Raw genomic sequence first — 19,897 nt, 5'->3', positions numbered from 1 at the left:
CAAATTTTACTAGTATGAGTTTTGGAAACATTTTACCAGTCATGTAATGGATATAGAAAAAAAAACCGGTGAAATATATAAGTATGGCAATGTGTTACACTTGAAAATTACAAGCCAAATAAGATTTGAAGTAAAACATCTTAAGTGAGAGTTCCACTCGTATTTTCCACAAATCATTTTATGGAAGAGGTCATTAAAATTCGCACATACCGCCATAGTTAACTGAGGCACCTACCACGTACCAAAGAGCATCAGACACCATAAAGGAACCTGCTTAAGATATACAAGAACTACAACCACAAAGGCGTTCGAGATAAATCTCTGTGACCACCTCAGTTCGCAAGTGACTCCTGTGTTCATAGCGTGATGGGTGAAACATGACCAAAGACTGGCACTCTGGTCCAAACGTGTGTGTGTGTGTGTGTGTGTGTGTGTGTGTGTGTGTGTGTGTGTGTGTTACTGGACCCCGACTGCTCGAGGTGACACTGCATGGGGAAAGTTACCTCTAGCGAGGCTGTATCATTAGGAGAACATTCCCATCAAAGAAAACTTCTCACTCCTGGGGAGTCTACACTTCCCTGCTACTGATCCTGGGGTAGCTTTAGATACATAGATAAATATATATATATATATATATATATATATATATATATATATATATATATATATATATATATATATATATATATATATATATATATATACTTCCTATCTATGCAAATCTATATAACGTAATGATCATGAAGTTGGTGATGCTGTTGTTTCCTTAATCACATGGCTCACCCAAGACAGTCACTTGAATGAGAGGAGCAGATGTTCCCTCCCAGGCTGGCTGGGCCCCGTCTCGCACTAGGGATAAGGTCATTAGAAATATATTGCGGCGTCGAATTGGTAAGGGGGAAGCCACATTTGCCGCCCATACTGTCTCTAATTGATCTAATTATTCTAATAATTGATCAGTAATACGGAGGGACGCTTGCAATGATATGGGAATTTGTAATGAAATATAACGCGAGGGTAAATGTCTCCTGCGTCAAAGCTACATTTATGACAGGCTGGTGAATGCGAGGCAAATGGTCGAGTTTGGGGAAAGAGTGGACGACAAGGAGGGCGGGAAGCGGGTAAGGCAGAGCAAAGGAGGTCTCAAGTGTTAGACAAGAGGGGAAAAATAGAGCTGGGGTCTTGGTAAATGAGGAAGAGAGAGGAGAGGGCGAGTGGCGCGCGGGGATCGGAACAGGGGACGCAGGGCTGAGGCGATAACGCTGCAGGGGGCAGTGGGGTGACAGACGGTGAGGTCAGACCTGCTGAAGAAGGGGAAGGTGTTCAGGAAGGCAGGAGAACAAGTACGTCATCATATACTCACCCATCCAGGTGCTGTTGGTGATGATCTGCAGGATCCTGGCGGGGTCCATGGCGAAGTGGTGGCCGTCTTCGCAAGAGCTTACCAAGGGCTTCTTCACACACCCACGACCCTACTCACTGAGGGGCCCCAGTGTATGACACGGTACGGGACATCAAAGGGCCGTACATTTCAAAGCCTCTCTGTCAAGGAGCTTCAAGCTTTCAGTGGGACTTACGGTAGGGCTATTACACTCCAGGGTGGTAAACACTGTCACCTCACACAGTGAGTGTGGCTGCAGACGGGGAGTCAAGAACCTATTCTTACTGTTCCCATTCAGTCAGTTTTTTCGAAGCAAGGATCATCACATCCATCATTTTCTTACGGTAATTATAATGATATACACTGTAAGAGATCAGCTTTTCAATGGACAGTCACAAAGATGATCATTTGATACACATAAAGACATAGATCTGTTTCTCCAGCTAGTGGTCTACATGTGGTCTTCGCCGTCACCAAGTTACAGACACTCACGGACACACGATCAAGGTGGGACTATCACAAAACTCGGGAGGACACCTCCGAAGAGGTATGTACATACGATGTAGGAACACAACGAGGCTGAACCTGAGGTATATGTAGGGAGAAGACAGGGAGTGAGGGACGAACCCATTGAATGCCCTGACCTCCCTTGGTGTGAATCAACACCTTACTTCTCGACAACATTAACTCTTCGCCTGACAGACTAATCTTATCGATCTCCAGATCAACAACAAGAAAAACAAACAAACAAAGTTTTGGTATATCCTTACCAACAATAGGGTGAAAAGGTGTTTTCTTAATGTGAAACGAATGGAGAATAAAACTTCGGGTTAACAATAAAGTTTTGCGAATCTGTGCTACAAATTAATGGGGCAATTCGTCCACACAGGTACCATGTGCATAGAGTGAGAGAGAGAGAGAGAGAGAGAGAGAGAGAGAGAGAGAGAGAGAGAGAGAGAGAGAGAGAGAGAGAGAGAGAGAGAGAGCTGATAAAGATACACAATCGTACACAATGAATAGTTAAAACCCATCATATATCATATCTTTCGATTTATATATAAATCAAGGAAAAAGCGCACACGAGCAATTACATTATATTGACACATGATTCATATTTCAGCAGAGAGAATTGCTCATCCCTTTGGAAAAATCAAACATTAAATATTGTACTGAAACATATACATACACACATAGATACATATATATATATATATATATATATATATATATATATATATATATATATATATATATAGATACATAGATACATATATATATATATATATATATATATATATATATATATATATATATATATATATATATATATATATATATATATATATATATATATATATATATATCTATATCTATATATATATATATATATATATATATATATATATATATTGAAAAGAATCACAATTTTACGCGTGATCAAGATATTCCTACGAGTCCACGGGAAAAATGAAACACGATAAGTTCCCAAGTGCACTTTCGTGTAATAATCACATCAACAGGAGAGACACAAGAGAAAAATATAAGTCAGTTGATATACATCGAAGAGACGAAGCTAGGACAATTACATGTTTATCAAATGGCTTCCTAGCTTCGTCTCTTCGATGTATATCAACTGACTTATATTTCTTTCTTGTGTCGCCCCTGATGATGTGATTATTACACGAAAGTGCACTTGGGAACTTATCGTGTTTCAGTTTTCCCGTGGACTCATAGGAATATATATATATATATATATATATATATATATATATATATATATATATATATATCCCTGGGGATAGGGGATTAAGAGTACTTCCCACGTATTCCCTGCGTGTCGTAGAAGGCGACTAAAAGGGGAGGGAGCGGGGGGCTGGAAATCCTCCCCTCTCGGTTTTTTTTTAATTTTCCAAAAGAAGGAACAGAGAATTGGGCCAGGTGAGGGTATTCCCTCAAAGGCCCAGTCCTCTGTTCTTAACGCTACCTCGCTGATGCGGGAAATGGCGAATAGTTTGAAAAAAAAGAAAAGATATATATATATATATATATATATATATATATATATATATATATATATATATATATATATATATATATATATATATATCCAGACACAATTACATTTTCACAGGGACAGTAAATAAAAAACAATCTGTGAATTTGTGAATGGAACGTATGAACTGCTCTCCATGTGTTGCCTTTATTGTTATGGGCAAGACTCATTCATCACTGGACCCGACATACAGCCATGGGACCTGACATGCAGCCACAGACCTGAACCTGACATGAAGCCTCGACCCTGGACACGTCACATAGCCCTAAGGCTTTACCAGACTTGCAGCCCTGAGCCTTGACCAGACCTGCAGCCCTGAGCCTTGACATGACATGCACCCCTGAGCCTTGACATGACATGCATCCCTGAGCCTTGACATGACATGCATCCCTGAGCCTTGACCAGACCTGCAGCCCTGAGTCTTGACCAGACCTACAGCCCTGAGCCTTGACCAGACCTGCATCCCTGAGTCTTGACCAGACCTGCATCCCTGAGTCTTGACCAGACCTGCAGCCCTGAGTCTTGACCAGACCTGCAGCCCTAAGCCTTGACATGACATGCAGCCCTGGGGCTTGACCAGCCCTGCAGCCCTAAGCCTTGACCAGACCTGCAGCCCTGAGCAGTCTCGATCCTGGCCCCGATATGTGGCCCTGAGTCCCAGTGGAAGCAATGTTGGGGCTATTTGTATATGTTGTCTCCGGTCAGGCGAATGGGAAGCTGCAGCAGCAGCAGCAAGAGCAACAGAGGAATGCAGACAGGAACTCTCACGAAGCATGAAGACAAGCTGCTAATACTGTGAACCATCGTCACGTCCAGTAGGTTCAGGTATATATACATTCATCAACATTTCCAGTGACCACTACTTTAGGCTACGACCTGCCCTGTGTGCGGAGGAGGGTTGGTAGACGACCTGGTAGACGGACGAAACGACCAGGTAGCTGGTACGACACTACCAGGTAGGTGGAACGACGCCACTAGTTGACCCGACGACATGACCAGCTGGTCGGTCGACCTCGACCAGGAACCTGGAACGACACTATCAGGTGCTCAGACGACACGACCAAGGGTCTGTGGACGACACTACCAGGTGGCTGGGGGGTGGAATGGACGACACTTCCAGGAGGCTGAGGGCTACGTGGAGCAATGCTGCACACATTCCCACGAAAACCATTATCTAACCTGATAGCCACATTACGCGATAATGTGTCGCATCCACGTGCCTTACAGACACACATACACACACACACACACACACGAGACCGCCCTCCCTATAGGGCGTGAGGTGGGATGGATTTGTACACACGATGGTGATGTACATACCAATCCTCCCGACGAAGGGAGGGGCATCACAACCACACCACTTAGCCGCGAGGGCGGGCATACCCCACACACACACAAAGAGCGATACCTCTGCCATTCGACTCCTTGGCATGCCTGCTTTCCAGGTGCTGCCTCTGTGTTAGTAACTTTCGAACACTCTCACGTCCCCTTCACCCGCTGGTGAGAGGAGTTTCCAGACGTCGTCTACCAAAATGCTAAGAGAAAACGATGCTTCTGTGTGATCTAAACTTTCAAGATCGAAAGGTAATCAGGTGGACGAGGGACCTCCCTTCCTTCCCTCCAGCCCGAAATTGATTATAGTGTGAGACTCCAGCACCACCCAGCGACCTCAAGGGGGACTTCTCAAAGACTTTGATATTCACCCACATTCTCCCCTGGAAATGTTCGTGTGATTTGTGTCCTCAAGAATGCAATATTCATGTCCCCCGAAATGTGATATTCGTGGCCAAGGGAATGTGATATTCGTTGCCAAGGGAATGTAATATTCGTGGCCACAGGAATGTAATATTCGTGGCCACGGAAATGTGATATTCGTGACCACGGAAATGTGATATTCGTGGCCACGGGAATGTGTTATTCGTGGCCACGGAAATGTGATATTCGTGGCCACGGAAATGTAATATTCGTGTCCTCGGGAATGTAAAAAAAAAAAAAATATCCAGGTCTCGTGAATGTAATGCAGAATACCAGAACGTGTTACAACATATACCTGAATATTCTTAAATACCACAGAGGCGGTAGACATTGGTACTATCGTGTGAATCTCTTAACCACCACAATTTTCCTTCCCCGTCTCTTAAGCTACTCCCAAAGCGAGGCATGAGGCGAGATTTCCCTGTTGCAAATGTTGAATAATAAGTAATGAACCAATATATTTCGTTCACCATCTCGCGCAGCCGCCGACGCCCCCCGTCAGGGTTTGCCCGACCCGCGGGGGCGCCCGGGGCACGGGACGGCGTCTGGCCCTACGGGGGTGGAGGGCGCCACCCTCCCACCACGCGAAGTTCTAGGCATAACTCAGACCACACAACTCCTGCATACCGGCCGTGAGGTATGTTCCTCCGCCCGCCGCTGGCTGGCCCCCCCGTGTGCCGGGGCTAGGCTTGGGAGGTGGGTCAGCTGCGCCTCTCGTAAACACACACCCCGGACGACAGCTCCCTGAGAGTCTCGCCTGAGAAACTGGTCAGGACGATATATTCTCCAAGGCAACAGGAACTTTCTCTCTCTCTCTCTCTCTCTCTCTCTCTCTCTCTCTCTCTCTCTCTCTCTCTCTCTCTCTCTCTCTCTCTCCCTCTCTCTCTCTTTCTTTTCGGGGGTTTGTGTGCAGTATGTGCGGAGTATGTGTGTGTGTGTGTGTGTGTGTGTGTGTGTGTGTGTGTGTGTGAGGTGATGATGAGTTGTGGTCGCATGTCGGGTGCTGATTAATTACGATTATCCCCGCGAAAGAAATGACTCTCCCACCTCAAGTCTTATTACTTACACCATATTATTCTGCTGTGTTGTCTGCTGTCTCTCTCTCTCTCTCTGCTTCCGTGCCACGTTACGAGTTCCTAAGCTTCGCTGGTTTCCGCTTCAGCAGCCGTTCTTACCACACCACTCTGCTTGTCCACAGGAACTCCACTCCAGCTCCTCATTCCACTGCCTCACCATCCAACAGCAACATACTCCACCACCCCAGTGTTTACCAACCTCCGTGTACCACCACTCCAGTGTTCACCAACCACCGTACACTTCACCACTCCAGTGTTCACCAACCACCGTACACTTCACCACTCCAGTGTTCACCAACCATCGTACACCACCACTCCAGTGTTCACCAGCCACCGTACACCACCATCATCACCCAACTCCAACATCTTCAAAGGCCACCACCGCAGTGCGCCACCTCCCTCCACCGCATCCTTCCATACATCACCACCAAGGCTGCATCTGCAGCAGCTCTTTGCCATCTACATGCTCCATCACCCTCACGTCCTCTCCTCACTCAACTCGTACTTGGCCTTTAGCTTTCCTCCCCCAGCCAACTCCTCCATCAGAAAGTACCCCACCCCACCTCCTCCTCCCTCTACTCGATCATAGAAACCCCCACCACCTCCCTCTGCTCCATCACCCAGCCCTCCCTACACTCCATCACCTAGCCCTCCCCCCGCCACCCATCACTCCCGCCTCACACCAGTGATAGCGTCAACAAGTGCGGATTAGAGGCAGGCGAGGCGAGGCGAGGCGTGCGGACGCCCCCAGCCCAACGTATAATGATCCAGGAGTTCCCAACACTGAACCTGACGGAACGACCCCAAGGTGAAAGTGGCGGTGTAGGAGGGGGCTCTCTCTCTCTCTCTCTCTCTCTCTCCCCAAGGGGCTGGAGGAGAGAGAGAGAGAGAGAGAGAGAGAGAGAGAGAGAGAGAGAGAGAGAGAGAGAGAGAGAGAGAGAGAGAGAGACTGCTAAGTGAACCCACCGCATATAAGTTTCCCCTTCTTTCCTGTGACAAACACCGTGGAAAGTTTTATTGTCTTTCTTCACGAAAGTAAAAAAAAAAAGAAGGAGAGAGAGAGAGAGAGAGAGAGAGAGAGAGAGAGAGAGAGAGAGAGAGAGAGAGAGAGAGAGTTCGAACTGCTGGATTCCGTCCACTGAGATCTGATAAACGAAGCTAACCAGAAGAAAAAATAAAATCTATCCAAATATCCAACTAAACCTATTGGTACAGACTAGGTCTACTACACTGACACCTTATATGTCTCTTAATCATGTAATCCAATCCCATCCAGGACCCATAGACCTTCTAACCCGGTAGCCTCTGTTATGCAGTTGATTTCTTCGCATCACCTGGTGGCCATGGCATTCCCTCTTAGTGATGTGTGTGTCGTTCATGGAGGAATGGACGCTAGATTTTCTTTCTCTAACCTTTGCTCAGTGGTACTCCACCGAGGCCAGATCAGAATCCTCCGTTCACTCTTAAGTTTCAAATGTTTGTAGTCGATGGCTAAGTACAACATGAGGAGAGAAAAAAAAGTATATCATGATTCTTTAAGAGATAAACACAAATTACTGAAAAAAAAACCGTCATATATGTGAAGCACTGTTTTCTTATGGTATCTACCTGTTCTCAAATGGTTTTCCATCGTCCTCTGAACTATTTCGGTAAAACCAATTACAGTTTTCTAACTGGATGTCAACAGTCTACGAATAAAAAGAAAAAAAAAATGAATAAATGTGAAATATTCGCCGACCAGTCTGTCACTTCCAGGAAGTACTATTACGTTCCTGCAATATTGTTTCTCGGGTTGGGAAAAAAAAACCCACTGCTGGGCTGGAGGGGATCGAATCCCCTCTTGATCCAAGACCCTTAACCCCTTCTCTGATACCTGGACAGCTGTGAGTAACAGCCTTGCTGCTGTAACGAGTAACTTGGCTGTAGAGTCACAACAGCGTTACCGCTCGAGAAATGAGGTAGGTTAATTCTCTCGACACGCTTCAGTATAAATACCCTCCGTACTAACTAGGTAATTGGGTCATTAGGACTCTATCCATCAGTATTCTTGATCGTCCTGGTTAACGTGGGACGACTGACTGGTTCTCTCGTAGTACCACCCTACCATATACACGTTCTCTATCACTCCCATTTTCACAATGAAATTATTTCAGGGTCTATGAAAGGGGTTTATAATGCCAGCCACAGAAACCATCCGATCATTACTAAACCCAATTAATATTCTGATGTGAAGTGTATAGCTTCAAAGTGGCCCCCCCAAAAAAATCTTTTTTTTCATATACGAAAGACACAAATCTAATGATAAATAACCATGCACCATTTTCGCCAGAGATCAGCTCATGTTATTAAATATATCTTTCTATTTTATGAGGGGAGGAGCAGAGGTCACGGAACAATGATGGTCTTCGTGTCATGGTAAACACTTTAGAAAAATAAAAATGACACTTGGATATAAGAAAGAGTGATGGATGTATTTCGTGTAGAATCTTTTCTTCAAACTTATCTTCGCGACGGGAGCAGTGGACCCAGCCAGCCCAGCTCCTGAGGACCCGTTAAAGAGTTCATAGTCCCCATTTTAAGAGACCAGCCGAGTGTAATAAGTCGATCAAGGTCGCGACCAATTAGCGCAAGACACACACACACACACACACACACACACACACACACACACACCCTCCCCCAGGCTATCAGATTTTCCTGGTCAGTGGCCAGGTGGATGTCGAACCCATCCAATGTTATCTTTGCGTCTCCCTAAGGATGGGACATACTCCAGCCAGGAGGCCTTAATGCAGCTGTGTTGGACGGTAGACAAGAGCGGATACCTCAAGGAAAAACTCCATACGTTCACACAGGCAGGGAAGACCCATGCAGACGACGAGACACACAGACAAAAGAGACAGACATAGAGATAAACTGATAGATAGCAGACAGACATAGACACACACACACACACACACACAAATTGAGTACAGAATCCACCGGAGATTAATACATCCCAAGCGGTCCATAAAATTCTCAAACTGCACTTCAAATCCGGCATTAAACTATCAGCCTGTGTGTGTGCCGCTAGCGCGATCAGAATACCTGTAGCACTGGGAGCAAGTCGGGGCAATAACGCGAGCACGTGTGAGCCAAGCGGCGATACGTCGTTATCAGGTACAAAACTTACGAGAATGAGACCTTAAGTGCCCCTCCCGGTTATAATAAAAGACTTGAATTTACGTTCTCTGTTCTTCAGTAGGAACGGATAGGGTATATCATGTTCATTTTTATCGTCGAGTGATATTGAAACGTAGCGCCAATTCCCCACGTGAAAATATACGGCACCAAATCTGTTGCAGCTTTGCTTCCATGAAATAGTCTCAATATATATATATATATTCTCTCCTTTTTTTTATCATGGGTTTTATTTCACAGTATTGCGCAATGAAACATGGCCGCCTGGTCATTGGGAATGATCGTTGGCAACTGGCTTCGAAATTACGATGGAGGGGGAGGATCTTTCTATTCTAGATTTGTATTTCCATTTGAGTACGATGGGGGCTACGACCTTTGGATATGATGACCCACCCCCCCCTTAAAGGTTAGGTCATAGGCCAGACTACCAATGGGAGTAGGTTGGTGCGCAAGGGACCTTCCTCTCATGCGCGAGGATAGTCGACCCGTTGCACTGGAAAGGTTAATCTTGACTGGTGACGTTCACTAGGTGAGTTTTCACTAATAGTAATACCAGAAAGAGTTCGTGTTGGCCATACATAAACGGCTCAACAAGGGCTGTCGAGTGAAGGGGTGCGTGTTGGACTGTCCCTGGAGGGCTGGAGGCTGCCGTCCTGTGCTACCAGAAGAGACGAAAAGACTCCTGCTTAAAACCCGTGGACCAAGGTTCATCCTTCTGTAACTACGGGAGAAAAAAAAGGCCGTCATTGGTGTAGGTACACAGCGAAACACGATTTGTGTGTGATGTGAGCAAAGATGTCCTTTGTTCTCCAGTCGCATCAGTCTATGATGGCCATTTCTTAGTTACAGGCGCTTTCTAAAGACCAAACCTCTGGCGTTCGTAATAACAACAACGTTAGTGGGTCTTCCAGGCATACAAAGCTTCCTCCAACTTGGCCTAGGCGGGCGGCAGTGGCATGTTCGCATGTACCCCCTTCTTGATTGAACATATTTCTTTGTTGTTGTCGTACCTGAAGATCACTATACTAAACTCAGGATGAATTCAGGGGCGTCGAGCTCCCCTGTGTCCTCTTACAAAGAGGATCCATGTCAGTGGGAACGATCATCATGTATTCATCCCTGCAGAAGGTCTCAGATACAGGTGTTCGGCAGGAGGCCGCAGAAGGAGGTCACGCCGCCCCGAGGCAGAAGGGCACCACCAGTGTCAGTATTGACCTGCCTCGGACACAAAACGTAGTGGAGGGGATGGACACCAGCTGTAGCCCGGTGTAACACCACCCCGCCACCTTCAGCGTCGCCTTCAGTTGATTAGTCTCCTGCAGGTCTCGGTCCGAGATTACTGGCCATTACCAGCTGTTGGTTCTCCTGATCTCATAATTTCGGCTTACATCACCAGCCTTCGATGCCTCAACGACCAGACAACCTGCAATAACCACATGATAATCTGGGAACAAACTGTGGTGAAACAGATGCATAAGACGCGTGAAGAAAACGGTCGGGAAGTTGGACACAGACCCGTGTAGGTGCGTTACTGTTTGTTTACATAATGCTTACCAAGACTTAAACGTATTTACCAGATCTTCTGAGGAGATGTGGGAGTTTGTTAAAGGGATTTGAACAACGGGAATATCTACTTAATAGTTCGTATCCCTCCACTTGGGACATCACAAGGGTTCTGAAACTAACACCTTAAAACTATAAGCGTTATAACAAGCCTTATCGTCCTGTATTACGTAGAAGCGACCCACGCTCTGAGGCCACTATCCTTTCCCTGGACCCACCACCCACGCTCTGAACACACCGACGCTCAGAAATATTAAAGGTCTTGACAAAATCCTATTAGTATTGGATACAAACTCGAGGACAAACGTTTTACTTCGAATGAGGCAGAGTACGTTTTCTTTTACTGCACACACACACACACACACACACACACAGCAGTTGAAAACAACACCACAGAAATGTCTGGGAAGGGAATTGAGAAATAATATGCCTCACGTCCACGGGTGACATCAATTGCACCTTCTTTGTTAAATAAAAAAAAAGGCGTTATAGCTTCTTAAGTGAGGAGATTGCTTTTCCACTCTTGCTACACTAATCTCTTCATGTTTTTATGATCTCTGTTATCACAAACAACCTCGAAGGGATCCAGTGGACTGTTGTTGTCTGTACACGTTTATATGCCAATGAAATAATCATTTTACCTTTTGCACATCAGCCAGCAAAGGACGAAGAGGAGGAGGAGGAGGAGGAGGAAGAGGAGGAAGAGGAGGAGGAGGAGGAGGAGGAGGAGGAGAAGGAGGATGGGGGTGTGCCCTTCTGCTGATACGTATCCCAGCTGGTGAGGTGAGGCAGACAACCTAGTACTGAAACCGATCATGGGTAGACCATCCTTGAGGGTCTGTGAAGGTGATGCAACACAGGCGGACCAATTGTCCTTTCACTCGGTGGCTTCATCAACATCAGGAATCCAGAGACATTTTCCCTCGCGCTCTCTCCTAATCCCTGGAGCAAATCTCTAGTCTTTTAATGGGGAGGTTCTTTATTGTCTTTATCCACATCATTATCTCGAAGAGGAAAAAAAACTTTTCTCGTTATCGTAACTTTCTTAACGGCGTTATCTCCCTCTTTATCTTCATCTACAGAATCTTCATAATCCACTCTCTCTTTCCCACGGTCAACCATTAGGAATGAAGTTACCAGTGGGATTGAAACAATCTTATTGGAGAATTAAACAGACATTACGAACCAAAAGAAGATAAAAACATCTGTTAAAAACCTAACAAATGATAAGAGATCAAATGATCCATCAGTACCTAAAGAAGACGGTCTTCAAACGAAGACCCCAGATGACTATAACATCAGCGGTGATGTCTCATTTCACCTCGAGTGATGTCATGTACCCAGCTCCACCAATGACGTCAATGTGTAAGGTGCAAGGAGGAGGAGGAGGAGGAGGAGGGAGAAGTCATCCCTGACTTCATCTAACGCACACTCGATCTCTTCTTCCTGAGCCGGCTATTGAACATCTCATCAGTAGGAATTAACGTGTAGAAAATAAGATAAAATAAATAAAGACATTCGAAACGATTCACGAAAAGTTTATGGAAGTTTTTAGCCCAAATTGTCATTTACGTTTCTCTCTTATGGGGAAGTGGGAAGAGAGAGAGAGAGGGAGGTGGGGACTGATTTCTCTTTTTCTGTTTTGAGAATTTGAAAAGGAAAATTGTTAGACCTTCCACTGGGACTAACAGATGCGTTAGTTATGATATAGAAAATATTTGCAGCTCTGTCCTCGTTTTTATCAGGCTTTAAAACCAGTAGGTATATATATATATATATATATATATATATATATATATATATATATATATATATATATATATATAGGAAGGTTATTTTTCTTTTATAACCACTGCATATTGATTTATCTTAAGGGATATTATGAGTAACGTGAAAAACAGAGAATATATTGACTTTCAGCGGGGGAAAAGAAAAGAAAAAAAAATATCAGCTTCAAGACACCGCCACAAATTGAATATTTCATCACAAGAAAATTCGTCTTATGGATCAAGAGATCCACAACTTCTTGATGGTGACTCAATGCCAATTAAGGAACATCTACGAACTCGGTTATCTCTCTCGACCACTCTCTCTCTCTCTCTCTCTCTCTCTCTCTCTCTCTCTCTCTCTCTCTCTCTCTCTCTCTCTCTCTCTCTCTCTACCAGTATGGTCGATATGGTTGGGTGTAGGTACACCCTCCCTCCGTCTGGGTGTAGTAGCTATTTGGTACACCTTCCTTCAGGCTGGCTCTAGATCTCCACCATGGCTTTACACACTAATTCCATTAACTTTACACGGTAATTACATCAACTTTACACGGTAATTAAAACATCAACTTTACACGGTAATTACATTAATTCACACGGTAATTAAAACATTAACTTTACAAGGTAATGACATTAATTCACACGGTAATTAAAACATTAACTTTATACGGTAATTACATTCATTTCACATTAATTACATTCATTTTACAAGGTAATTACATTGGTTTTACACAGTAATCACATTTAATTTAACATAGCAATTCCATTCATTCTACACAGTAATTCCATTCATTCTAAACAGTAATTCCAATCATTTACACGGTAATTTCATTCATTTTACACAGTAATTACATTCATTTTACACAGTAATTACATTCATTTCACATAGTAATTTCAACATTTGTAATCCAGTTACACTTTCCTCCGGCGCGGTTTCCTGATCTCTGAAGCTCATTTGAGTCACTGATGACCCGACTTTCTTTCTCTCTCTTTCTTATATATATTTCTTTATCCACGTCATTATCTTGGACAGCAAAACTTTCCTCGTTATCCTAACTTTCTTATCGGCGTTTATCTCCTGTCTTTATCACCATCTACGTCATCTTTCACAGGTAACTCACGCCCCCCCCCCCCCACTTCAGCAGCGTTACCATTTAGGGATCAAGTAACCATCATTAGGGATCAAGTAAATCAACCATTTAGGGACCAAGTCACCATTTAGGGATCAAGTAACCATGATTAGGGATCAAGTAACCATGATTAGGGATCAAGTAACCATCATTAGGAAGTCGAAAAAGGAAAAAAAAAAACCTATAATGGGTCGTTGCTCATTGGACAGGAGGAGGCGAACGATCAGGGCTGTCCATACCTTCGAGAAAGTAAACACAAGCCTCAGTTACCAGAGGAAACCCAGGCCTCTGACCGCAGGTAACCCAGAGTACCTCAGCATTAGCAATGATGTCCTCCCCTTCATTTACTTCGGATGACGTCAGGAGACCCATCTCTTACCACACACACACACACACACACACACACACCGGCAGCCAGAAGCCTCTTTTGGCGATTATAGTGCTATTCGTCTACCTGTCTGACTCGGTAAAAAGAGTTCGATCCCTTCCTGGTCGACAGTCACCCAGTCGACCACGGTGAATCTACTCAACAACATAGAGGAAGGTGTGTGTGTGTGTGTGTGTGTGTGTGTGTGTGTGGGGGGGGGGGGGGGGGGGGGGGGGGGGAGGAAAAAAAGGACTGGACGCGATTTACGAAATGTCCTTCATCATCCAGGTTTCCCCAATTTTACCATTTACGTTTTCCTCGTATGAGCGAGGGGGACTAATTCATCTCTTTTCGATGTAAAGACTTTGAAATGGAAATGGTTAAACCTTCCATTGTGGCTGACGCAAGTGTTAAGTTATGGTATAGGAAACCAAAGGTGGGTCTTCTGTATTTCAGGTTTTTTCATACTATTATGTAAAAATGATATTTGGGAGAGTTACTTCTCTTTTATAATAAATGCAAATACATTCAATCTATCTCAGCAACATTATGGGTAGGACGAAATATAAAGAATATTCATTCTCTCGCCCAGTAAGAAATATATAATGACATTTTTCCAGTGAACAACACAATGGAAAATCTATCACAAGAAAATTAGTGAGAATGATTTAAGAAATTGGTAAATAACTACACACAGCTTGAAGGAAGGTGTACCCATGGTGAATAACTACACAGCGCATGAAAGAAGGTGTACTCTTAGTGAATAACTACACAGTGCATGAAGGAAGGTGTACCCTTAGTGCATAACTACACAGTATATGAAGGAAGGTGTACCCTTAGTGAATAACTAAACAGTGCATGAAGGAAGGTGTATCCTTAGTGAATAACTACACAGTGAATGAAGGAAGGTGTACCCTTAGTGAATAACTACACAGTGAATGAAGGAAGGTGTACTCTTAGTGCATAACTACACAGTGAATGAAGGAAGGTGTACCCTTACTGAATAACTACACAGTGAATGAAGGAAGGTGTACTCTTAGTGAATAACTACACAGCGAATGAAGGAAGGTGTACCCATGGCGCATAACTATATACAGCATCATGGAAGATACACTCATGGTAGACAGCTTCACACACTCATATACAGTTGTACACCGTGGTCGAGGCAGATGACCTACTCTACTGTTGTTTCCTGATTATGTCTGCGGCAGGAGGAGGGAAACAGTGCTTTGATGTCTCCTTTTCTTATTTCTTGTAATCCCACGACCATCACACTTAAGCCGGGGCCTTTGACCTAAGCCGTATGGGTCAGGTTAAAGGCCAAATGGTGTCGAGAGTAGAGTGTTGTGAAGATCGGTGGTCTGTCAAGGGAGGAGTGACTTGCTAAAGATACGTCGGTTGTCGGGGAGAAGTTTACTGAAGGTGTAATGAAGATGTGTCTAGTGGCTTCCCGCCTCCGTGGTGAACATAATGGTGAGTCATGGCGCAGAGGGAGGTAGACGGCACTGGCTCGAGAGAATTTTCAGCATTTCTGGTTAAAGTCGAATCACCCTGAAGAGGTTGATACACTCTCCTCCCTCAGGCCCCAACACATTCCTTCAGGCTAAGTACAGATATTCCACCACGAGTCTTCTTGCTTGCATGAGGCATGGGTGCAGTAAATCAACAGGCGTACACTCTCCTTCATGGCTCTGTGTAGTTCTTCACAGTCGCTTCTGATGTTCTTCGTTTACGCCGCGACTTCAGCTTTACTGATTCAGTTACACATTAAGTAGCGCTTTTCCCCTCCCCCAATCCTTGGAGCAAGACTCTTATCTTAAATGAATGTTCTTGGTTCTCTTTATCTTCCTAATGATATCCAATGGGAAGAGACTCGCCTCGTAATCATAACTTTCTTATTACTCTCTTCATCATCATCTTTTGTCATCTATGCAAACATCTTTGTCCTTCGTCTTCAGCAAGCAGCCGCCACAACATGGAACAACCAGGACGCAAGCAATCGTGATGGTCCATTAAGCAGATAGTACGAAGCTGAACATCTTTTAGACACCAAGAAACCACTCGAGACCTGGTAACCAAGAAATCACTCGAGACCTGGTAACCAAGAAATCACTCGAGACCTGGCAACCAAGAAACCACCCGAGACCTGGCAACCAAGAAACCACTCAAGACCTGGCAACCAAGAAACCACTCGAGACCTGGTAACCAAGAAACCACTCGAGACCTGGCAACGTTAGAAAACATGCGAATATCTTTTTGTTTACCAAAGCAAGTGAGTCTATACATGAAACCGCAAAATAACCTTACCATTAGCGGTGAAGGATGGGCGCCTCAACCTCCCCCACCACCACCCATTCACTTCGAGGGATGTCAAGAACCCATTGCTAAAAAAAAAATGACGTCCATGTGCAAGCTACAGAAGAAGAGGGAGTCCATCCATCGTAGGTCCATTCATCATCATCTTCTCCTACGACTCACAGAAACATGATCTCGTCCTCGTTGCTAGTCGCCTAAAACAAATTCCCCTCGATCAGCAGAGGAAAGGAGGTGGAAAACCACACGGAGGTAACGATCCGAGGAAAATGTTGATCGAAGTTCTGCCCAGTTTCAAACCATTTAGCTTCTCATAGTATACCACACAGGAGACTTAAGTTTCTTCCCATTTTCATATTTTTTTTAAAGGGGGAACTGTTCGACTTTCTACCACGAGCAGCGAGTGTGTTTAAACTTATGCCACGGAAAATATATATATATATATATATATATATATATATATATATATATATATATATATATATATATATATATATATATATATCTTTTTTCTTTCAAACTATTCGCCATTTCCCGCATTAGCGAGGTAGCGTTAAGAACAGAGGACTGAGCCTTTGAGGGACTACCCTCACCTGGCCCAATTCTCTGTTCCTCTTTAACTCTTTAACTCTTGTTTTTATTTCTTTTTTAGATGTCAAAATTAGTAGGTAAAAAAACATAATCGGAAAAAGTTATTTATTTCTTGTGTGACGACTGTCATTTCCATTATTCAAGTGACATTATGGCTGGCACGGGATATAAAGAATATCAATCTCTGCAATTCTGAGAGAGAGAAAAAACAGGGAGAAAATATCTCAAAGTCTTATGATCAAGATTACCCCCACAAGTCGAAACTTTATTCACGTGGGGGGTTGATGAGAAACAAAATCAGGGATTCGAAAACTCCTAAATGCAATCTAACCCTCCTGAATGTAATCAAAACCTTCTGATTGTAATATAAACCTCGTGAATGTAATCTAAACGAAATCAGAGATTCGAAACCTCCTAATAAATGCAATCTAAACCTCCTGAATGTAATCAAAACCTTCTGATTGTAATATAAACCTCTTGAATGTAATCTAAACCTCTTGAATGCGATCTAAACCTCCTGAATACAATATAAACCTCCTGAGTGTAATCTGACTTAAGAGTGAAGGACATGGCGGACATAATGTGACAAGACACAGTGTACACATTCAAGGAGCTATCCAGACCGTAGCCAAGGGTGACCTTTAACAAACACAGAGGGAAGACCTCTCTCTCTCTCTCTCTCTCTCTCTCTCTCTCTCTCTCTCTCTCTCTCTCTCTCTCTCTCTCTCTCTCTCTCTCTCTCTCTCCCTACGAAGTAATCAAATCATCTACCAGTCCTCGGACCTCTTCGAGGGATGTGTAGACGAAGGCAGCGCCATTTCGAATGGTAAGAGCAAGTGTTCCCAGCATTCCTGCGATTACTGAGAGACGTTTACGAGATGGGACTGGGGGAGAAAAATGATCGCGTGGGTCTCGTAAGAGGTACTACTACTACTACTACTACTATCCTCCACGATACGACCCTTGAGCACGACTTAACGACCCTCCAGTATGAGGGGGTTGCTCTGGCGCACCATCGTATCAAAGGGTAGTAACTTAAGTCTCAAGACTTATAGTTTCAAGCTTAAGGGACGGGCTGAATGGTCGTATCATCAGACTATCAAAGGGTCGTTCCGTTAAGCTTAAAAGGTTTAATTAGGATGGAAAAATTAAATTGAAAAAAATGTATGTTGTGACCAAAAAAACACAGCACACTTCCCAGGTTATTATAATTTCTGACGAATGTAGATTTAGCCAATTCGAACGTCTTTTTTTTTTTTCGTTCTCGTCCCGTTCGTCACGAATGAAACAGCCGTTCATGGCTCGCTGAAATTTACATGTAAACAACAGAGTAAAGTTTACTGAACAGGCGGTGTCTGTAATCCTCTGACTTCTTCGTCACGTATCCTATGCAAAGACCGAGGGCACCTGTATGCAGCTGTGTACACTGTACGTGACGGTAGACTAAATTTCTGTCATTAGGTCTTAAGTTACGGCGTCTGTACATACCTGCCAAGAATATCACATGTCTGATGTAGATTATAATCAGATCAAGATAATGAGGTGAAGGCAGAATGAGTTGCAGGAATCGCTGGAGGTGTGGCAACAGCAGAGGGTTTGGGGCAGGAAGGGTGTGTGGCAACATGAAAGTTAAGTGGCAATAGGAAGGTAGTGTGGCAATGGGAAGGCTGTGTGGCAACAGGGGTGTGTGGCAAAAGGGGTGTGTGGCAACAGGATGGGTGTGTGGAAGGATGGGTGTGTGGCAACAGGATGGGGAGTGTGGGAACAGGAGTGTGTGGCAACAGGAGTGTGTAGCAGGAGTGGTGTGTGTCAACAGGAGGGGTGTGTAGCAGGAGTGGTGTGTGGCAACAGGATGAGTGTGTAGCAGAAGTGTGTAGCAGGAGGAGTGTGTGGCAGGAGTGGTGTGTGGCAGGAGGAGTGGTGTGTGGCAGGAGGAGTGTGAGGCAGGAGAAGTGTGTAGCAGGAGGAGTGTGTGGCAGGAGTGGTGTGTGGCAGGAGGAGTGTGTGACAGGAGGAGTGTGCGGCAGGAGTGGTGTGTGGCAGGAGGGTGCGTGACGACCCACTGGGAGGTTTTTCAGGGGACCAGCCAGTTAATTCGCCAGTGGACGTCCGACACGCGAGCTCGAACCCCGGATTTCATATTGTCAAGTGATTGGTCGCCAGAGATTAGCTGACCAGGCGTGAAGACGCAGGTCTTCATGAAATATACGTGTATTTCTTTCAGGCGCGTTCGTTATTTCTCATGTCAGAAAGGCAGCGTCAGGAACAGATGACTAAGCCTTCATGGAAAAAATAATCCTCACATGGCTCCTTCCTCAATAATAATAATAATAATAATAATAATAATAATAATAATAATAATAATAATAAGGCTCATGCGTGGATGTGACCAGGAGAAGAAGGTAAAGATAGGAAGTATGTTTGGGGAGACGAACCTGGGTGCTCTGTTTCTCAGTAAAACAACGCTCAAGGGGAAGGGGGAAAAATGTCTTGGGAATGTTCTACAGGTAGAGTCCGAGGTTAGCTCGTGGGTAAGTGCAAAGGATAGGGAGTAACTTCTGCTGACGAAGGCCTTATGGGAATGTACCAAGAAGGGTAAGGACGTGAAACCCAAACTGATGTGGGTGAATACGAAAGCGAATTACGGGAGGTGAGTTATTTGCTTGTGCTTATAGACCTTGGTAACGAGAGGAGTGAGGATTAGAGGCGAGTGTCTTGGGAGGAG

General features: G+C 44.4%; 1 protein-coding gene across 4 annotated transcripts in view; it reads right to left on the bottom strand.

Annotated features, from left to right (window-relative positions):
- Window positions 1-19,897, bottom strand: part of LOC139747459 (putative neural-cadherin 2) — a 296,803-nt gene that overhangs the window by 117,640 nt on the left and 159,266 nt on the right. Inside the window, exon 2 of one of the 4 annotated variants that reach the window (XM_071659818.1) lies at window positions 1,364-1,744. The exons of the other annotated variants lie outside the window; for them this stretch is intronic. Coding sequence (XP_071515919.1) covers window positions 1,364-1,412 — 49 coding nt within the window. The 5' untranslated portion in view covers window positions 1,413-1,744. The remainder of the gene's footprint in view (window positions 1-1,363; window positions 1,745-19,897) is intronic. 4 annotated transcript variants of the gene reach the window in all.

This window comes from Panulirus ornatus, chromosome 68, assembly GCF_036320965.1.
Source record: "Panulirus ornatus isolate Po-2019 chromosome 68, ASM3632096v1, whole genome shotgun sequence".
Taxonomy (NCBI): domain Eukaryota; kingdom Metazoa; phylum Arthropoda; class Malacostraca; order Decapoda; family Palinuridae; genus Panulirus; species Panulirus ornatus.
Note: the sequence above shows the minus strand (reverse complement) of the source record. Positions and strands in the feature narration are given on the sequence as shown.